Source organism: Phyllostomus hastatus, unplaced genomic scaffold, assembly GCF_019186645.2.
Source record: "Phyllostomus hastatus isolate PE091 unplaced genomic scaffold, TTU_PhHast_1.1 phas_contig_84, whole genome shotgun sequence".
Lineage (NCBI taxonomy): Eukaryota > Metazoa > Chordata > Mammalia > Chiroptera > Phyllostomidae > Phyllostomus > Phyllostomus hastatus.
Window position 1 is genome coordinate 3405070 of NW_025333969.1, and position 22336 is coordinate 3427405.

At 38.6% G+C, this 22336-nt stretch overlaps 1 protein-coding gene across 1 annotated transcript in view; it reads right to left on the reverse strand.

The window, feature by feature from the left end:
* The window catches only part of CNTNAP5 (contactin associated protein family member 5), a 958268-nt gene that overhangs the window by 510627 nt on the left and 425305 nt on the right, over nucleotides 1-22336 (reverse strand). Inside the window, exon 4 of the mRNA XM_045850657.1 lies at nucleotides 17958-18105. Within this exon, the coding sequence (XP_045706613.1) occupies nucleotides 17958-18105 (148 nt within the window). The remainder of the gene's footprint in view (nucleotides 1-17957; nucleotides 18106-22336) is intronic.

Below are 22336 nucleotides of genomic sequence, written 5' to 3' on the forward strand. Positions count from 1 at the left end.
AAACCTCTCCTTATAGGTCAGGATAATCGAGCAGGCGCTCTCCTGTATCCCAGTGGCACTAAAAACTGCCAACACTGGCTGGCTTCCCAGTGGCACTGAAAACTGCCAACACTGGCTAATTGCTGACCCAGCTGTCATACCTTGCTTTCTGAGAAACAGAATTCTGGAGGCATATTCTGACATATTTGATGGGTGTTAGTAGCTTGTCAACAAACCAGCTGAGAAAAGGTTCTACTGAATAAATGATTCCAAGCTCAAATCCCCAAGTGAGCTGAGAAGGGGTCTTGTGTGGGTTGGTGACATGGTGTGCACACTTCTCACTGGCTGGGAAGCTGAAGCTCAATGTTAACAGAGAAACTATTGCTTCTCACTGAGGCAAGTAGTACCACAAAGATTCTTCAGCAGCTCACAGTAAACATGATTTTTGATACAATTACAGTTGAAATTTCATAATATACTATATAAGAAAATGATAATTATTAAAACCAGATATTTGCACTGAATACTAGAGGTCTTTGGCTAGCAATCCACAAACCACAGATGTTTCTGCAGTCAGTTCAAATATGCATAGATTCTCCACCAATTCTGCGACATTTCAAGGCCTTTCAAAAGTTCATAACCTCTGATAAACTAAAGAAACAATATAAGTTTCTAAAGATAATAGTGACATGTCCTAAAAATAGCTTTTCTTACAGAATTTCTGACATTTTTCTGTATGACAACAGGTGAGAAACAGGATAGGTGGCAAGGAGAAAACACAGAAAAACAATCATAGAAAAAAATCAAAGCTCTGAGTTCCAACCCTATTTAGCATGTAGTCATTTTGCTCTTACAGTGAGACATATAATGTCTAGGTTTTTTAGATACCTTAGACTTGTAGATGTCTCTGAGCACATTCAGAATTTGTGTGACTGATTAGGAAGCTCTAGATTATTAAACTGGACAGTGGCATGGGCTAGCTGGGACATATGGTCACTCAAGTGAAAAGTGCAACCTGACACATGGCTGATCACCCCTAGAAAGGTATAGACAGGCTACCAGAAGCTTTCATGAAGGCAATAATGTTTCACAAATTTATTTACCAGTTCACAGAAAGAATGATCAAGGTAAAGGCTGACACTGAGCAGCCAACCTCTGTGAAAATAGCATAACACAATTATGAACTGCTCCCTGTTTCAGAAAGCTATCAGTGGTCTTCAGCCATAATACACAACTGTTCCTTGAAAAGATGTTTCATTTAAATAGCAGTGACAAAATTGGAGAAGATAATTGCAATTTACCCCCTAAGACTAGTTACCTTTTTTTTTCTGGGAAAAGAAAAAGATTTGCCATGGTTTTATATTTGGGGAAAATTGAACATTCTTTATTAATGATTCTACCTGGGCAAAATATACAGAACTTAGTGCTAGAGGTCAGCAGGAGGAATACCAGTAGATCACTTCAGTGACCATTTCAACAGAGTAAATGTAAAACAAACTACAGGAGACAAAGGCTTTGACATTGTGTGGAAAACCACTGCTGAATAAAGTGTTTATTAGGTCATTTTCCCTTTCAAGGTTTTCTTTTTCTTTTCTTTATTTCTTTTTTTTTTGCAGTGTGCATAGGGCATTTTTATTTTTTAATAACATTCCCTTTTTAGATGATATAGTCTTACCATTTTTTTCCACGAAGCATTTGCATAACGTTTACAAAATATGTAAGACAGAATGTGTCATTTTCCTTCAGTTCTTTCTTCCGGACACCCAGTTCCTTCCCTGGAGATGGCTGAGCTTTTCTTTAAAATCACCACTATTAGCATGTGGGTCATGAGAATCAGAGTTATATAGTCAGATAATTCACACACATTAATGCATCAGGAAAAAATGTTAGCTGTGGATTTTCCCCTCCTCTGCTAGCCTTAGATAAGACTTGGTTTCCTCAACCTCCACTACAAGAATTTATGTCTGCTTTTTATACCTGTAACAACCTTTGGGCTCCTAAAGAACAGAGGTTGTCTAATTTATTTCTGTATCTCCACAGCCTAGCAGAAAGGCTTATGAGTGAAATGATTCCCTGATGAAAACATTTTCATATTCTCAGCCAACCAAAAAATATTTATCTTATGTTTTCATTGCATATGTATATGTATATTTGTCTCTTCATGGAAAAAAATAGATTTTTTCTGCATGAACTAAGAAAGAATAGTAGGCATATTGCATTTTTGACTAATTTAATTTAAAGACATTTCTGGACCTCAATATCCTCACCAATAAAATGAAATAATCACAGAGAATGATCTTGGTTGTTTTTCCAACTAAAACTTCTATGATATGTGGAATAGGATTCAAAGTTCACTTTGGGGTCTCCAAGTCTGAGGTCTGACAACTGCCATCTTGCCCCCACATTTTCTCTAGTGTTTTCAAATGTGGCTTTTTGAGGTTCCCTGTAATGAGGTCATATGGGCCTTAGCAAGCCTAAGATGCACTCTACCACTTTATGGCAGCTACCATGTGTGATAAATGACAACAGATGATCAGAACAACCACAAAGAGGGCAGCTTTGCTGAAGTAAAGATACTTTTCAGGGTAAAGAATATGATGTTAACACTTTAGCTCAGAACCTAATGAATATTGGATGGCACTACTTGGCAATATTTAACCAAAATAGGAGCGAAGTGTTTTGTTTGTATGTTTATTTTTCTTGCATAGGAGGCCACCTATGGTATAACATAATAGATGTGTTTTTTAAGAAGATTGAGAAACCTAACAGATCATTAAATTTTATTGGAATTTATAATGATTTAAAAATTAATTAGCTTTTCATTATTGAAGAAAGTCAAATAGAAGCCCCCAGACAGAAGTCCACATAGCCTAGTAGTCTCTAGATGGACTTTTTTAGGTATCAGAACCCTTATGGACCTCATGTGTAACAAAGTTTGCCTCTTTCCTTTGAGGTACTGATGGGATAGGATCCTGAAAAAGGAAGGGAAAAAAAAGAGAATTTTGACAACCACCTTAAATATTAGATGAAAGTAATGATAATCATAGCTAATACTTTTTGAAAGTTTATCATCACACGCTATTTCAAACAACTTGAATATATGCAATGAGCATTATTATTACCTGTTTTTTCATAGAAAACAATTGTGAACACAGTGGGCCCAAGATTTTTGAAGATTGCACAACAAATAGGTGATAAAAATAGGTTTGCATTTCTGACTGTTTGAGTGTAGATTCTATGTGTTTAACATTATTGTATATTACTGTTAAAAGTGGGAGACGGAAGATGGCGGCTTTGCTCTAGGCAGCATTTTTCTCAGCTTCTGTGAAGGGGGGGAAGCTCGGGGATCGGTGGAGAAACAGAGCAAATGGGCTAGGTTACTGAATCACTTTTGAAAGCAGGACATCAAAAAGTATTGCACTCGCTGGAAAACCAGACAGAAAGGAGACAAAAGGGGCCCAGGGATCAGCGCCGGGTCTAGGGGTGTGCAGACTCCAGGCCCGCCCGGTGCTCCGGGGTCTGCCCCAGGGCTCCCGGGAGAGGGAAGTTGCTGCTCCCTCCCCCGAATTCAGGGGGTGAGCAACTCCAGGGATGAACATGTTGCTAGAAGGAAGAGATTGGCCAGTTGGACTGGGAAAAAATCGCCCAGGGAATATGAACATCTGCCCAGAGACCTGGGAGAAGTGAGGGCCTCTAGCCGACAGGACCAGGGGTGGCCTGGAAGAGCGCCCGCACCCCTAGCCCGGTAGAGGTGCAGGTCGGTGGAGAGTACAGAGCCTGGCCCCGCTGGGCTTGCACCCCATAGGGAGGCCTGGGTCGCGCGCTGCGATCCCGGGAGGGACATAGCGCTTGGTGCGCTCCTACAGTGGTGGCTCAGAGATTTCCAGCCAGCCCGACCAGGGAATCCGGGAAAGGCGCCTACACCCAGTCGGAGTGCGGTTCGGTGGGGAAATTGGAGATGGAAATAGCTCGGCTTACACACCATCCGGAAGACTGACTCTCATGTGCTTTGAAGCCAGAAGGGTCGCGGCGAGGCGCTTAGGGTTATCCTAGACCCCAATATCAAAAGTTTTGGGGAGGGGCACGCCCTTTTACAATCCCCAGGGAGAGTGCAGTGAATCCCAAAACGTCACGGGTGCCTCCTGAGATCATAGAGCTGGAACCCTGCAGGACCCCGGAGTCCGGAAGAACATGGAAGTGAGATCCAGAGAGCCAGTGTGTTCGGGAGCACCCAGGGTACCTGACAGACTTGCTGAGATCTGGCTGGGAGAGAGAGAAGCATTTCAAAGGTCCCTCAGCCAGCTGAAGCCAGCAAGATCAGAAAAACTGGTCTGGCCAGTTAGAAACCAACAAGAGGTGTGGGGTTTTTTTGTTTGTTTGTTTGTTTTTGTTTTTTTGTGTGTGTTTTTTGGTTTTGTTTGGTTTTGTTTGGTTTCTCTGGCTGTTGTTGGTTGGTTGATTTTATCTTGTGTTTTATGTAACATTTTACTTTTCAATTCTTATTATTTTTATCTGGTAATCCTTTTGTTTCTCTTCCATTCATCCTAATATTATTCTTTCCACTCCAAATTTATCTCTCCTGCACTACATCTTCTGCTTTTCTTCCTTTTTTTTTTAATCTTGCCAGTTACTGTAAATTTGTATTATCTTTTTCTCACTTTTCCAACATTTTTTATTTTAATAGTATTTTGGTATTCTTTTTCTTTCTGTATAATCTTTTTTGCTTGGCTGGTTATACTGTCATTTGATAGGTTCCCCTGGGTATCTCAGTCACAAGGTGTTGATAATTTACTATCCTTCATTTGTGTTCCATTAATACACCTCTCAAGGTTCTATACCTTTTATTCTTGTTATCTAGACCTCATCGATTCTGCCACAAGACTGTCACTTTACTATTACTGCTAGTAAGACCTAGTCTATACAATTGTAAATGCTTCTCAATGCCCCTACCTGATCTCACCCCACTTTGCAATTTTCTGAACTATACTATTGTGGGGGTTGTCTCTATTCTTTTACTCACTACTCCTATATACTAATCTTTAGTCCAACCCTACTTTAGAATCTGACCTCCCACAGCCTCAGAGCTTTCTAGATCCAACTAACAATCCTCTCGTCCCCAATAAGAGTCTTACTCTCTTTCCATCCTTTCTAAAACATGGATAGTGAGGTGGAGGATCACGGTTAACACTCTAACGAGCCAAAGGATAACCCATCTCTTCTCTACTGGCTGATAAAGTAAATATCATAGTATACTGTCTTGCTGTTTTAAACCATTTTGCCTTACTCCTCCAACTGATCACAAAAAAAGAGTAGGGGGAAGCTATGAACACCAGGATATGCGAAGGAGATTGCACCACTGAATCTCACAAATATTCTACCACAGAAATTCACACCATAATTACAGGGAATCAGAACAGATCAAATTAACAAACAAGAAGAAAAAAGAAGAAACCCACGAACAATGAGAAAACAAAGAAACAACCCCCAACTGAAGGGAAACGAGGAAGCCTCAGGAAAAATGCTAAATGAAATAGAGGCAACTCAACTATCAAATAGTGAGTTCAAAACAATGATTACCAGGAAGTTCAATAAACTCACAATGAGCTTTCAGAAATTAGAGGGAAACTACATCAATCTCATTGCAAACTATACAAACATGAAAAAGGAAATAGAAACTCTCAACAAAGGTCAAGAGGAAATGAAGAATACAATTTCTGAACTGAAGAACACAGTAGAAGGAATGAAAAGCAAGATTGATGAAGCAGAAGATCGGATTAGCAAGCTGGAGGACAAAGTAGAAAACAGCATCCAGAAAGAGCAAGAAAAGGAAAAGAGGCTCAGAAAGTATGAAGAGGAATTAAGAGAAATGCAAGACAATATAAAACGTAATAATATCCGTATAACAGGGATATCAGAAGGAGAAGAAGAAGAGCAAGGGATCGAAGTCCTAGTTGAACAAGTAATGAAGGAGAACTTCCCTAATTTGACGACAGAAAAAGTCACACAAATCCAGGAAACACAGAGAGTCCCAATCAAGAGCAACCCAAAGAGACTCACCCCAAGGCACATCATAATTAAAATGACAAAATTTCAAGACAAAGAGAGAATCTTAAAGGCAGAGAGGGAGAAAAAGGAAGTAACATACAAGGGAGCCCCAATAAGGCTAACAGCTAACTTCTCAATGGAAACACTTCAAGCCAGAAGAGAATGGCAAGAAATACTCCAGGTAATGAGAATCAAAGGTCTGCAACCAAGGCTACTATATCCAGCAATGCTCTTGATCAAGACAGAAGGCCAAATAAGAAGCTTCCCAGACAAAAGAAGTCTAAAAGAATACACCTCAACCAAACCAGATCTGCAAAAGATTCTAAAAGGACTGCTTTAAGGAAGGGCAGGAAAAGAGAGAGAGAAAGAGAGGAACACACGTACATAAAAGACAATGAATAAGTACCTATCAATAATAACCTTAAACGTAAATGGATTAAATGCTCCAATGAAAAGACATAGAATAGCTGATTGGGTAAGAAAAAATGACCCACATATCTCCTGTCTACAAGAGACCCACCTCAGGATAAGACACCTGTACAGGCTGAAAGTGAAGGGCTGGAAACAAATCTTCCAAGCAAATGGACAGGGAAAAAAAGCCAGGGTAGCAATACTCATATCAGACAAAATAGACTTCAAAAAAAGGTCCATAAAGAGAGACCCAGAAGGTCACTTCATAATACTCAAGGGAAGAATCCATCAAGAAAACATAAATATTGTAAATATACATACACCCAACATAGGAACACTGAAATACATAAAGAAAATCTTAGAGGACTTCAAGAAAGATATGGACAGCAACACAATTATAGCGGAAGATTTTAACACCCCACTATCAAAAATGGACAGATCTTCTAAACAAAATATCAACAAAGATATTGTGGCATTGAACAATACCCTTGATGAAATGGACTTTACTAATATATACAGAGCCCTTGATCCAAAAGAAGCTAAATATACATTCTTTTCAAATGTACACGGAACATTCTGAAAGATAGACCACATGATAGGACACAAAACAAGCCTCAAGAATTTCAAGAATATTGAAATCATACCAAGCATTTTCTCAGACCACAAGGGACTGAAGCTGGAAACCAACGCAAAGGAAAAAAAAACAAAAACACTCAAAATCATGGATATTAAATAGCATGTTATTAAATAATGAATGGGTCAAGAAGGATATTAGGGAAGAAATCAAAAGGTTTCTGGAAACAAATGAAAATGAACTCACAACAACCCCAAACTTATGGGACACAGCCAAGGCAGTCCTGAGAGGGAAGTTCATAGCGATACAGGCCCACCTAAAAAGGTTAGAAACATTCCAAACAAACAACCTAACCCTACCTCTACAAGATCTCGAGGAACAACAACAAAGGCAGCCCAGAGCAAGCAGAAGGAAGGAAATAACCAAGATCAGAGCAGAATTAAATGACAAAGAGACTAAAAGCACAATTCTAAGGATCAATGAATCCAAGAGCTGGTTTTTTGAAAAGATCAACAAAATCGACAAGCCTTTAAGCAGACTCATCAAGAACAAAGGGAGAAAACCCAAATAAACACAATCAGAAACGAAAGAGGAGAGATGACAACAGATACCACAGAAATACAAAGGATTGTAAGAAATTACTACAAAGAGCTGTATGCCAAGAAATTTGAAAACCTAGGTGAAATGGACAAATTCCTAGAAAAATATAATCTTCCAAAACTCAATGAAGAAAAAGCAGAAAGCCTGAACAAACCAATAACAGCAAAAGAAATTGAAGCAATAAAAAAAAAACTCCTAACACACAAAAGCCCTAGACCAGATGGTTTCACAGGGGAATTCTAGAAAGCATTTAAGGAAGAGCTAACCCCTATCCTTCACAGACTATTTCAAAAAATCCAAACAGATGGAAGAGTCTCAAACTCTTTTTATGAGGCCAAAATCATCCTAATTCCAAAACCAGATAAAGACACAACAAAGAAAGAAAACTTCAGGCCAATATTGCTGATGAACATTGATGCTAAAATCCTCAACAAAATACTAGCAAACCGCATCTAACAGTGCACTAAAAAGATCATACACCATGACCAAGTGGGATTCATTCCAGAGATGCAAGGATGGTACAATATTTGCAAATCGGTAAATGTAATACATCACATAAACAGAAGTAAAGACAAAAACCACATGATCATATCAATAGATGCAGAAAAAGCATTTGATAAGGTACAACACCCATTTATGATAAAAACACTCAGCAAAGTGGGAATAGAGGGAGCATTCCTCAACATAATAAAGGCCACATATGAGAGACCTACAGCCAACATCATACTCAATGGCCAAAAATTAAAATCTTTTCAACTAAGATCAGGAACAAGACAAGGCTGTCCACTTTCACCACTTCTATTCAATATAGTACTTGAAGTTTTAGCCACAGCAATCAGACAAGAAAAAGAAAAAAAAGAAATTCAAATAAGAAAGGAGGAAGGAAAACTGTCACTGTTTACAGATGACATGATAGTGTACATAGAAAATCGTATAGACTCCACCAAAAAACTGCTTGAACTAATAAATGAATTTGGCAAAACTGCGGGATACAAAGTCAATATCCAGAAATCAAAGGCATTTCTGTACACCAACAATGAAACAGCAGAAACAGAGATCAAGAAACAAATCCCATTTGAAATAGCAAAAAGAAAAATAAAATATCTAGGAATAAACCTAACCAAAGAGGCAAAAGACCTGTATTCAGAAAACTACACAACACTGAAGAAAGAAATCAAGGAAGATACAAACAAATGGAAACATATACCATGTTCATGGATTGGAAGAATTAATGTCATCAAAATGTCCATACTACCCAAAGCAATGTACACATTCAATGCAATTCCTATTAAAGTACCAATAGCATATTTCACAGACATAGATCAAACACTTCAAAAATTTATATGGAATTATAAACGACCCTGAATAGCTGCTGCAATTTTGAGAAAGAAGAGTAAAGTAGGAGGGATCACAATACCCGAAACTAAATTATACTAGAAGGCCACTGTAATTTAAACATCCTGGTACTGGCATAAAAACAGGCACATGGACCAATGGAACAGAATAGAGAGCCCAGAAATAAGCCCAAGTCTCTATGGTCAATTAATATTTGATAAAGGAGGCAGCAACATTAAATGGAATAAAAATAGCCTCTTCAACAAATGGTGTTGGGAGAACTGGACAGCCATGTGCAAAAAAAAATGAAACTTGAGCACCAACTTACACCATATACAAAAATAAATTCAAGGTGGATAAAAAACTTAAATATAAAACGTGACACCATTAAAGTCCTAGAGGAGAATGTAGGTAGGAAAATCTCAGATATTTCACAAAGAAACTTTTTACTTACTTGTCCCCTAGAGCAAGGGACATAAAGGAAAGAATAAACAAATGGGACCTCATCAAAATTAAAAGCTTCTGCACAGCTAAAGAAAACAGTATCAAAATTAAAAGAGAAACAACTGTATGGGAAAACATATTTGCCAATGATACCTCAGACAAGGGTTTAATCTTCCAAATATATAAAGAACTTACAAGACTGCACTCTAAGAAGACAAGGAATCCAATTAAAAAGTGGGCAAAGGACTTGAACAGACACTTCTCCAAGGAGGACATACAGAAAATCCAAAGACACATGAAACGATGTTCAATATCTCTAGCTATCAGAGAGATGCAAATTAAAACCACAATGAGATACCACTTCACACCAGACAGAATGTCCATCATAAATAAAGCAACAAACAACAACTGTTGGAGAGGTTGTGGAGAAAAAGGGACCTTAGTGCACTGCTGGTCGGAATGCAGACTGGTACAACCACTATGGAAAGCAGTATGGAACTTCCTCAGAAAACTATAAATGGATCTGCCTTTTGACCCTGTAATTCCACTGCTGGGACTCTATCCTAAGAATACTAAAACACCAATTCAAAAGAACCTATGCATCCCAATGTTCACAGCAGCACAATTTACAGTAGCTAGATGCTGGAAGCAACCAAGATGCCCATCAGTAAATGAATGGTTCAAAAAAGTATGGTACATTTACACAATGGAATTCTATGCAGCAGAAAGAAGGAGCTCCTACCCTTTGCAACAGCATGGATGTAGCTGGAAAACATTATGCTTAGTGAAACAAGCCAGGCAGTGAAAGACAAATGCCATATGATCTCACCTTTAACAGGAACCTAAACAACAAAACAAAGAAACAAGCCAAATATAACCAAAGACACTGAAATAGAGGACAGGCTGACGGTGACCGGAGGGGAGAGAAGAGGGAATTTAAGGGGACAGTGGGAAGGGTTCACAGGAACAAACTTAAAGTACACATGGTCATAAACTATGTGGAGGGTGGTAATGGGAGGGAAGTTGGGAGGGTGGGACGGGGCACTGGATTGGGAGTAAAAAGGAGAAAACTGTATTTGAACAATGATTAAAATAAAAAAAAGAACTTATGACACATGGACATGAACTAAAGGGGGGGAATGTGGGTGGGAGAGTGTGTACAGGGTGGAGTGGAGTGAAGGGGGGAAATGGGACAACTGTAATAGCATAATCAATAAAATATATTAAAAATAAATAAATACATAAATAAAGTGTTTTAATGCTCCACTGAAAATCCTTAAGATAAGCAATCACAGATATAAAAATCAAAATTAGGTTTATAATTGAGTCCCTGAGTTAGAAGAGCACTTTGAGAAAATAGTTTTAAATTATGACTCTATATAGCAATCACCTAAAAACAACAACCACCAAACTGCTTTTGCTGGGGCCCTGAAGAGTATTTATGGTTGAGCTGAAGTATTGTTAGAATAGGTATTAAATATATATACCAAGTACTCTCATGTAGAGCTAGGTTTGAGAACACAGGGGAAGGATAACAAAGTAGAAATGTGTTGATCCAGGAGCTCCTGGACTATACAATAGCAAAACTTTATCACTATATATGTTAGCTACATATGCTCAGGAACCATAGATTGCTCACTTTTGTCTTGTTAATAAAATAATAATAATATGGGTATTAGAAAGTTGAATATATTATTTTCCTGCTAATAAAATTTCCCCACACATACCTTCAGACATACTGTGGAAAGGCCAAGAGTGTAAGAACACCAGGGAATTGGATTCAAATCCTGCCTCAAAAACCTACTGGATGTGCCATTTTGGGACACAGTTGTTAATTCAATAAATTTAATTGCTATTAATTAAAATAGCCCTTTGTCTGAGCTAAGAACTGAGCATCTAAGTTGGTGTGATCTTTGACCTTATGGAGCTCACAAACTGGGAAGTAACATAGGTAGTTCATAGCGAAATAAACATCTGAATCACTATTAGATGTGTATCTATCTATCTATCAATAGATATATCATTCATCTATCTAACCTTCCTCTTTCTCTTGTTCTTTCTCTCCCTCTCCATATATATTCTATAGGACCTGTTTTTATGCACAAGACTTTGGTTTTGTTCTTAAAGGCAGGAAGAAGTCATTGAAATATTTTTAGCATGAAGTGGCTCAACTCTATAAGTAATGATGATCCTGCTGACTGAAGCAGAGATAATGGAGTGAAAGAAAAGACTGCAAGTGGTTGCTGAGTTAAAACTTCCAGGTGATAGAAGATATAACTGAACTAGGCTGGTGGCTGTGAAGATAAAAATAAATGGATATATAGTTCTGATGATATTTGGAAGTAATAATGATAGAACTTGCTAGTGGATTTACTGTGCAAAGTGAGGGAAAGAAAAAAAATCAAGAAAGATTATCATGTCAGCTTTGGGCAACTGGTGGTATTTATGAGATGAGGAAGGCCACAAGAAAAAGATAATGAGTGCAGTTAGAGGGCACAAATTGGTTAAGAGTTCCCTTAGAGATATGTCAAGTTGGAGCTATTTATGACATAATCAAATTGAGATATCAAGGAAACAAATGAAAATATAGTTTTAGAGCTCAGAAGAAATATTTGCCTCAGGATTGCAATTACTTATCTAAAAGTCACTTCACCATTATAAATTTAATTTCAGTTTCTTTTTCTATAGTACATAAAAATAGCGATCTATATCTTAAAAGATGAGTTTTGGAGTGTGTGTTGCACCATCTTGTGCATACAAAACGATGGTAGGGAAGGAGATACTGATGATGGTGGTGGTGGCCTTTCTAATGGCAATTGCTAACTCAATGATGGGAAAGTAACCACTAATAGCAAAGATATTGACTCTCTCTCCAAGAAAAAAATTGATTCACAATTCAGGATGATTCTTCTCATTTCCTCGTCACTTTTCTTTTGTTGTCTCTACAAGAGATGAATTATTTTACATAATTCTATATTGGCATCTTTAAGTGGGCATCTTTGTATCACCAATTCAGTGAGATAGCAGAGCCATATCCTTTAGCTACTTGGTTCACCAGCATGAACATGTTTGCCAAAGACTGATTAATTGATCAGAGGGAGAGATCACAGATGCAAAACTTAAAAAACAGATACCCCAGTAGACAACAGAGTTGGCACAGGAAGAAAATGATGATTAAGGAGATATTCTGTTATTCTTAAGAGAATATAATATAGCAAGCTTGGCTGCCAGATATCTGTACATGGGCAATGTGTCATAGCCAAAATGAACCTGGCATATAGCCAGAAGAGGGTATAACTTGCTCAGGATACTTATCTTTAAGGGGGTTAAAATTATGTTCTTGGTTTACCATGGAATTATTCACTTCAAGGAATTATTTAACAGTAGTAATCATAATAGGAGAAGACATTGTAACTTTGTAGAATGCATTAGGAGAACACATTTGATTCTACTTTTGGGCAGAAAGAAAGAACCTGGGATCTTTCTCAGAAAACTGAGATCCCAGAGCCTATAACAGTGAAAGTGAAAACAACAGCAAACAAAGATCTGAATGCCAGAGGTGTCTTTGCCTGATAGAAGATATGGTTCATGTTTCTCCAAAAGAAACATGCAGTGGCAATACAAGGGTTTCCTCTATGGATATGTACTTACATTAGCATAGCTCTCACTAAGCACAGACTATTTGTTAGATATTTTGTTTTATGCTCTATTCATCATAACTAAAAAATGACATAGCAGTTGTAACAGTGATTACCACTGTCATTTGGAGATGAGGAGACAGAAGTCAGACAAGACAAGAGTGTTTGCTGTAAAACTCATCTTTTTAGGAGCAGAATATTTGTTCCATTGTTCACATCTGGACACACAAAAAGGAGTCTTTGACTATAAATTTCACTGTGGCCAGGGCAAAAAAAATGGCCCTGGTGACATGAAAGCAGCAGGAACCCAAAAAGGGGAAGAGTCATCCTGGCATTTGTAAGAGAAAATGAAGGCCTTGCAAGAACTATGATTTGAAAAATGTAAATACTTAGGGAAAATGGGGATATACTTTACTTCTAGAGGTTTAAATACAGAATATACCAGAATAGGCTTAGGAGGCTCTAAGCACCTTCAATTTAGGAATTGTGATCACTGATGATTTCAATTATTCAATGAGAAGTAGTGTGAGATATTAAAGAAACCCATGTGTAACAAAGATTCTAATGAGTTCATAATTTTTATCACCTATAAAATGTCTATGTATATACAAGATAAAGGAGGCCCCCATTAGAAACAGTACTGTACATTTGAAAAAATACAATAAAAAGTTCCAAAAATGAGTAAGGCTGACTAGCTTTTGTGTCTAAATAATTAAATACACAGTAAATCTTGGTGGAACATCCAGTGGTTTTCAGACTTTGATCTTGGCCCCAGGAGCAGAGAGGCAGGACAAGATCCCCACATTACAAGAACAGACTGGGGAGTAGACAGGAACATTGGCTAATTTTAATTTAACAAGGCAAGGTATAGAATTGAAATATAAAACCTAAAAAGGTGTCACATGACTAGGTATGGGAGCCAGAAAGGCTTTAAAAATAGATGATATTTGATCGTGGGTAGTCAATGGCAATCAGGAGGCATTCTGACAAAAGAGGATAAGGGTATTTCAGAAAGGAAGTGGCATCAATTATGAGCACATAGAATCAGGAAAGAATCACACAGTTTGTGCACTTGATGGAAGTTGAATGGGGGATACAGAAGATGAAAGGGAGTAGCATTCAAGTCCATGAGGAGTGCAAACTCTACCGAGGGCTTTGAGGAGCCCTGAAGTAGGTGAAATGGTGCTCACTTCAGCAAGGAAGGCCATTCAGCAAGGAGGCCATCAGAGCAGCTAGGTGAGGGAAGATAAGAGACAAACATGGCAAGTAGCATGAGTGCTGAAGCCCATGGGAAGTAGAACACAGGGTCCAGAGATGGGCACTTGCAAAAGAAATCTACAGACACTTACTTCCCTCACTCAGTCTCAGTTAGCTGGGCCATCACCCTGTGCACCAGAGGGTTGTAGATTCTATCCCAGTCGGGGCTCATACAGAAGGCAACTGTTCAATTTCCTCTTTCTCAATAATTCATTCTCTCTCTCTCTCTCTCCCTCTCTCTCTCTCTCTCTCTCTCTCTCTCTCCTTCACTCTCTCTCATCAATGAACATACCCTTGGGTGAGAATTAAAAAGAAATCTACAGGTACAGACTTATTAAGTCAGGTCTGAAGAAAGAAGAACAAACATAGCAAAACAAAACAGAAATCTTCACTTGGGGCAGAATCTGTAATGTTGAGAGACAACTGAAAGACAGTAAACTCTTCAGTCCCCAGTCTGCATTGAATTTTCCCATGAGGAGAAGCTGTTTAAACTGAAAAAATGTAGACTTTATCTTCAAGGAGTTGGAGCTTAAGGGAAGGACTATCTTCTACTATAACTGTCCGTACTCCCACAGGCCAGATGAATTCCATTTTAAGTTACAGGAAAGAAGGTGTAGGCAGCATGGGACATGCAGGCACAAAGAGAGGCACATATCTTTATTTCACACTTTCTCTTCCCTTGTCTCCTATGCACTAAGCATAAGAAGCTTTGCAGCTTCTGTGACAACCGTCTCCTAGTGCCTGGGCTCCTTGCTATGGGACTTGTCTACTAGATTTCTGAGATGCAGTGGGGGCCAGGTGGTGATGTCCTGACTCTGACTCCAGCAGTGACACTTTAGTCTCTCCCCTTTGCCTCCTTGTCAGATTTCTATCAGGCACACATAATCCCTTATTGCATGTTTTTATTGACATGCCTATTACCCCAACGTTGAATATCAGCAATGTCAATCATTCAACAATACTTACTGAAAATATACTGTGTATTCAACTCTGTGTTGGGCAAAGCATGGGGATACCTGACAGGCACACTCTCTTCAAAGCTTAGAGTTTATTTGGGGAAGACGGTTGTCAACAAAACGATCACATAATTAATAAAACACAATAATACAAAATGCTTGAACAGAAAAATGCAGAACTTACAAAAGTCCAGAAAAAGGTTATAATTATTTATATCCTTAAAGTTTTACATGATACTTGACACATCTTTTTTTTTTAAGATTTTAGTTTATTTTTAGAGAGGAAAGGGAGGGAGAAAGGGAGAGAGAGAGAAACATCAATGTGCGGTTGCTGGGGGTCATGGCCCGCAACCCAGGCATGTACCCTGACTGGGAATCAAACCTGCGACACTCTGGTTCGCAGCCCGAGCTCAATCCACTGAGCTACGCCAGCCAGGTACTTGACACATCTTAAGTGCTAAGTAAATGTTGTTAACTAAGTGAGTGCAAGCATTAATGAATGAGCATGTAGAAATTTCCAAATGGTAAAAGTTTAAGACTTAAGAAATTACAGAACTGTAAGATTTCTACCAGTCTTTAGCAACATAATAAAAGGTAATTTTCAGAAAAAAATTTATATGCCTACGAGGAAAATAGTTATTTACAATGGGTGTACTAACAGTAAGTAATTCCTGAATAGACTGGCTGTCCAGGTTGGGACAACAAGGCTGAACTGATATGTTTGTCCATCCATTTCACAAATATTTATTGAACATCTGTCTATCTCTATGAGGTGCTGGCACTTAATAGGCAAGGTGCCTGCTCTTACAGCATTCACATTCTGGTACAGGGACTTGAGATGGAAAATAGCAAACTAGTAAGTCCAAACAAGATATTCTGGTGTGGGGGTAGGAATAGGAAGCAGTAAAACCATAGTATATAACTATGGGTTAATCCCGGGTGCAAAGGAAGTAGTCAGGTGACTTTAGAGGGGCAATGAGACTGGACTTCTCTGAAGAGGTGGCATTATAGTTAAGATTCACACAGGCCAAAAGAGCTAAACATGTAAATTCCAGGAAAAAAATGTTCTGTACCTTAGGAACAGAAAGTGAAAAAGCCCCAAGGTAGAAAAAGCCTGATGTATTTAAGAAATAACATGAAAGTCTGTAAGGATACAGAGAAGTAGAAGGAAGTTAAAGAGGTAGGCTGAGAATATTCAATGGGAAATATTGCTTTCCCATAAGGACTTTCAATTTTAAGTAAAGCAGGTAGGGGAAATGATATGATTTTATTTCTTTCTTTATAAAAATCACTTTGGTTATTGCAGGAAAAAAATGGGTTTGAGGAGGTTGTGTCATGGAGCAGGAACTTTTGGTAGGAGTATGTTTAAATTCCTTCCCAAAGGAATGGTACAGATAGAGGCTTCTACTCAGAAAGGCAGGAGAAGTACAATGGATTTAAGATATGTTTGGGAGGAAAGCACTGGTAGAGTCACTCTGAACTGTAGATACATTGCATAGGAATAGATGTTATGGGAAAGAAGGAGTTAAGGCTGTGTCCTGGATTTTTACTTTAGTAGGTGGATAAACAGTGGTACCAGTTACTGAGATGGGGGCAATGTGAATGAGCAGGATGTTGAGAGAATGGTAATCAAGAATTCTGTTTTTGCTATGTTCAACTTTAGATATTTATTAGACTTTTGAGTGGATATATGAAGCATAATGCATGTGTTATATTAACATGGGGAGTTTGTTAACATTTAGCTTTCTGGATCTGTAACCCCAGAAACCATAGTCCAGTCTGTACAAAACAGGGTTAGGAAAACGCATTTTATGAAGTTCTTCAGATGATTCTGCAGACATTTAGTTGACCATACCATGGGAAAAAGAGTACGAGCCTGTAACCCATTACGTACTCTTGTAACCAAAACCAGGAATTTATTGAACTAATTTACATTAAAGCAGTAGTAATCAAATGCTTTTATTAGGGGTTATAGCATATGAGCATGGAATGTCACTGCTAAGATAGAAGAACAATTTAGTTTTATGCAATTTTAGATTTAAATATAAAACTCAAAGGGGAAGAATTATAGGGATGGAAACTTTTCTTGCATAATTTTGACCTTATTTTAGAGTGGTTACCAGTTCTATCCATGTTTACAGCCTTCTTTATATACAAGGTGGGCTCTGCTTGTACTTTTGGTGTAAACAACTCACAGAGGAAAGAACAGCTAGCATAATTCCAGGACAGAAGCATTCCATGGATTACATTGGGTTGAAATGTTCCTTCCCCTCCTCTTCTTGATATGTGAACAGAGAGAAGGTTTTTATTATTATTATTATTATTATTGTTGTTGTTGTTGTTGTTGTTGTTGTTGTTGATTTTTGCTTGCATTTTTTCTTTCCTTCATGGCTCTGAGAGAGGGGATAACTTTGTAATATTCACTTCCTGCTAAGAAATAACTGAGCTTAAAGTATTATTTTACTGTAAGAAAAAATGGCAACTCAAACATCTTAAGTTAATTTAATTTTTTAAATCATTATCATCTGTTACTTCCAAGCTTTTTCATTCCGAAATAGGAGAGCTTTTGTTTTCTCTTTCTTGGTTTGAATTTCACATTTTCAAATGTTTATAAGTTATCAAGGTCCAGGAATAACTTTAGAACAATTGAGATTGCCATTCTCAATATAAGTAAACTGGTACTGTGATGATAGTTTGATAGTCCATGCAGTTACTTACTATAGGAGCATCCATACACCTCAACCCTCATGCCAATCTTTCCACTTGGATTCCATTCCAGGGGCACAAAGCGAACAAAACGGGCTCTCACTGCATGCAGTAACTTGTGGTGCATCACACTGTCAGCATTTGTGTTCCCGACAAAGGTCTGCAAAGAGAAGAGGAGGCCCAGGGTAATCTTTGATTTTGAAGTATCTTCCTTACATGCTAGAACTCAAGGAAAGTCACTGCAAATCCACATATGTTACTCCACTAAGTCTCTCAGAGAAAACTCTCAATTTCTTAGATATTTCAAATGACATCTGACTTGTGTGAGAATTTCTCATTATACGTCATATTTTTGAAAACATTGTATATTATCCTTTAATACATCCTCCCAGTTTTTTCACAAAGTGAATCCTAGCAAGTCATAAGATGTGACACCTGAAAGCTTTACAAAGTAAATAATACAATGAAGTTCTGATATTCTTAATGTTCCTAATCACTGTGATATGAGAGATAAATGGCAAGACTTTTTTCAGGTAATCGTTGCCTCTAGCTGAGGACAGTTACTGTGCTAAGCACTCTCCATTATTATCATTTTGTGGGGGTGGTGGGAGAACAAAACAAAACAAAACCTGAAGCTTAGAAAGAAAAAAAAAAGGGGGGAAGAAAATTCTTTAAATTACCCAATTGGTTAGTAATTGGCCTGAAACTCAATTCTGAGGTTTTACTCTTTCAAAGCCTATGGATTTTCCACAGAATCATAACTCTTCAAAGATACCATTGTTAATTGTTAAACACAGGGAAACAGAAGGATCCAGTTTTTAGGTAATTTATTTTATATTTCCTTGTGAAATTTAAACAAAGGAACACATAGTATGGGAGCTAAAATTGTGCCTCCTGACCTTTATTTGGATAAATGATTACTGGAGTAGAAATTTTCTGTATACTTATTTTTTTCCCATTGGAGTAAAATATATATAACATAAAAATTACCATTTTAACAACTTTAAAGTATATACTTCAGTGGCATTAATTACATTCACATTGCTCAAAAATCTATCACCACTATTCATCCACAAAACTTTTCATCATCCCCATTGTACAGGTCAGCTAGCACACTGATGTGGCTGCTTTCTTATGAGTCATCATTTGCCTTCTTCTCTTATTCACATATTCATAAACAAAGCCTGCTTGCTAATTTTCTTCAATGCCAACCAATAAGTAGGTCCACTGGTTTCTAAAGGGGAAAAGTGAACACTAAGAAATGATTTATCTGTTTAATGATATCCATTTAAAAAAACCCAAAACTCAGTTTTGGCATACCCTTAAAACACTCAAGAATCTAGGTAATCTTGAAGAGTCTGACATTTCTGCTGAATACAAAACCCATACTGTCTGATAACTCTGACATTAAATATTTGATATAATTACTAGTAAAATCACGAAGTGAAAAAAGAACTTCCAGCCAGGATGGAAGCATAGGTAGATATATTTTGCCTCATCACACAACCAAAAAGAAAGACAACAAATTTAAAAAAAAAAAATAACCATAACTGTCAGAAAATCTAAATGTATGGAACTCTGACAGCCAAGGAGTTAAAGAAGAAACATTCATCCATACTGGCAGGAGGACAATCAGGGTGGAGAGAATTTGCTGCCAGGTGGTGGCTGGAGAACTGGGGTAGGTGAGGAGGCAGCTGAAAGAACAGGTGGTGTCACATTTGCCTGCAGATAAACCAGGAGGAACAACTGGGGAGCAAGGCAGACTGGGAAACCCAGGGTTTCAGCTTGGGGTAAAAATGCCTCAAAACCTCTGGCTATAAGAATCTATGGGGGTTGTAGTGGCAGGACTTCCAGCTTCACAGGAAAGTTTGTTAGAGAGACCCAGAGGGTCCTAGAACATACACAAAACCACCATGAGAATCAACACCAGAAGAGTCCAATTTGCTTCTGCATAGTTGGGGAAGTGATTGAAAGCTGGTTGTAGAGCTGAGCAAGTGGCACTGTTCCCTTTTGGACCATTCCCTCATGTACAGCACCAAAATGCAGCCATGTGGGTTGTCCCCACTCTGGTAAATACCTAAGGCTCTGCCCCTTACAACATAACAGGACTGCTCAGACAAACAATATGTTCCAAATGAAAGAACAGATGAAACCTCTAAAAATACAACTAAGCAATTAAGAGATAGCCAACCTATCAGATGCAAAGTTCAAAACACTGGTAATCAGATGCTCACAGAATGGTTGAGTGTGGAAGCAAAATAGAGGAAAAAGTGAGGGCTATGCAAAATGAAATAAAGGAAAATATACAGGGAACCAACAGTGAAGGAAAGGAAACTGGGACTCACATCAATAGTTTGGAGCAGAAGGAAAACATAAACATCCAACCAAAACAAATAAAGAAACAAGAATGCAAAAAATATTAAGAGAATCTTAGGAACCTCTGGGACAACTTTAAACATTCCAAAATCTGAATCATAGGGGTGCCAGAAGGAGAAGAGGAAGAGCAAGACATTGAAAACACATTTGAAAAAATAATGAAGGAGAACGTCCCTGATCTGGCAAAGGAAATATAATTCCAGGAAGTCCAGGAAGATCGGAAGCCCAAAGAAGTTGGACCCAAGGAAGCACACACCAAGGCACATCATCATTACATTACCCAAGATTAAATAGAAGGAGAAAATCTTAAAAGCAGCAACAGAAAAGGAGACAGTTACCTAAAAATGAGTTTCCATAAGACTATCAGCTGATATCGCAAAAGAAATATTGCAGGCAAGAAGGGACTAGAACAAAGTATTCTAAGTCATGAAAGGCAAGGACCTACATCCAAGATTACTGTATCCAGCAAAGCTATCATGTAGAATGGAAGGGCAGATAAAGTGCTTCCCAGATAAGGTCAAGTTAAAGGAGTTCATCATCACCAAGTCCTTATTATATAAGTGTTAAAAGAACTTATCTAAGAAAAAGAAGATAAAAAATACAAACAGTAAAATGACAACAAAATCACAACTATCAACAAACTGAACCTTAAAAAAAAAAAAACCAGAAACAAAAACGAAATAAACAATCAACTAGAATAGGAACAGAATTATGAAAATGGAGATCACATGGATGGTTAACAGTGGTGAGAGGGAGGGGAGAGAATGAAGGAAAAGTTACAGAGAATAAGAAGCATAAATAGTAGGTACAAAATAGACAGCAGGAGGTTAGAAATAGTATAAAAAATGGAGAATCCAAAGAACTTATATACATGACCCATGACGTTAACTAAGCTGGGGGAATGTTGGTGGGAGAGGACATGTGGGGCAGAGGGGAATGAAGGGGAGAAAAAAACGGGACAACTGTAATAACATAATCAATAAAATATATTTTAAAAAAATTGATCAGAGGAGGAAGATGGCAGCGTGGTAGGAGGGAGCAGATTCCACTTCCCCCTATGCAAGGGAGAGAAACTGGCCAATCTGTAGAGGAACAGAGCAAGGGACCAACAATATTGCAACATTTATGAAAAGAGGACATCAAAAATTATAGCAGACATTGAAAAACCAAACGGTAAGGAGACTGCTTCAGGATAATAAGGGCCCAGGGATCAGCTTTAGGACCAGGGAGGTTGCAGCCCCCAGGCCCTGTGCTCCCCGGTCTGCCTCAGGGCACTCGGAAGACAGCTGGGTCAACCCCTGTCTCCCCTGCCAAACAAGGATTGAGCAGCACCGGGGAGGCCTCCTTGCTTGAAGGCACAGAGAGGGGAGTGAAGACTGAGATACACTCACACAGGGGCTGCAAGCACCCCTGCATAGCCCTGGGAAGAGTGTGTGCCCCAGCCTGTGCGACCAAGGGTGACCTGGCCATGCACCTGCACTCCCAGCATGGAGATACTGTGGTTTTGTGGAAGACCGAGACCCTACAGCCCTGAACACAGAAAGGGCAAACACACTCAAGTGATCCTGAAGCCTGCAGTGGTGGACTTGGGGAAGTGCACACCCTCTCAGGATTCCAGGAGTTTATACCTTGAAGTATGCGCCCCTTCGTGATACCAAGAGCTTACACCGTGAACCTGGAACAGGCGTGGGCACTCTGTGGAATCCCCGAGCCCAGGAGCCCTGGTGGGGATTTCTGGAGAGCGTGCTTGGGAACGCGCAGACCCACACCCAGGGCCCTGAGGAGAGGCACCAGACAGACTGAAGAGAGAGCACCGCTAACCTTGGGGACAGCATGGGAGAGACAGACTGAGTTCTGACTGGGAAGGGTGAAAAGCATTCCAATCGGCCCTCAGCCTGCTGAAGCCAGCAAGACCAGACACACTGGTTTGGCCAGTTAGAACCCAACAAGAGGGTTTTTGTTGTTGTTGTTTGATTTTATCTTTTTTTAAGTAACTTTTTACTTTTGAATTCTTA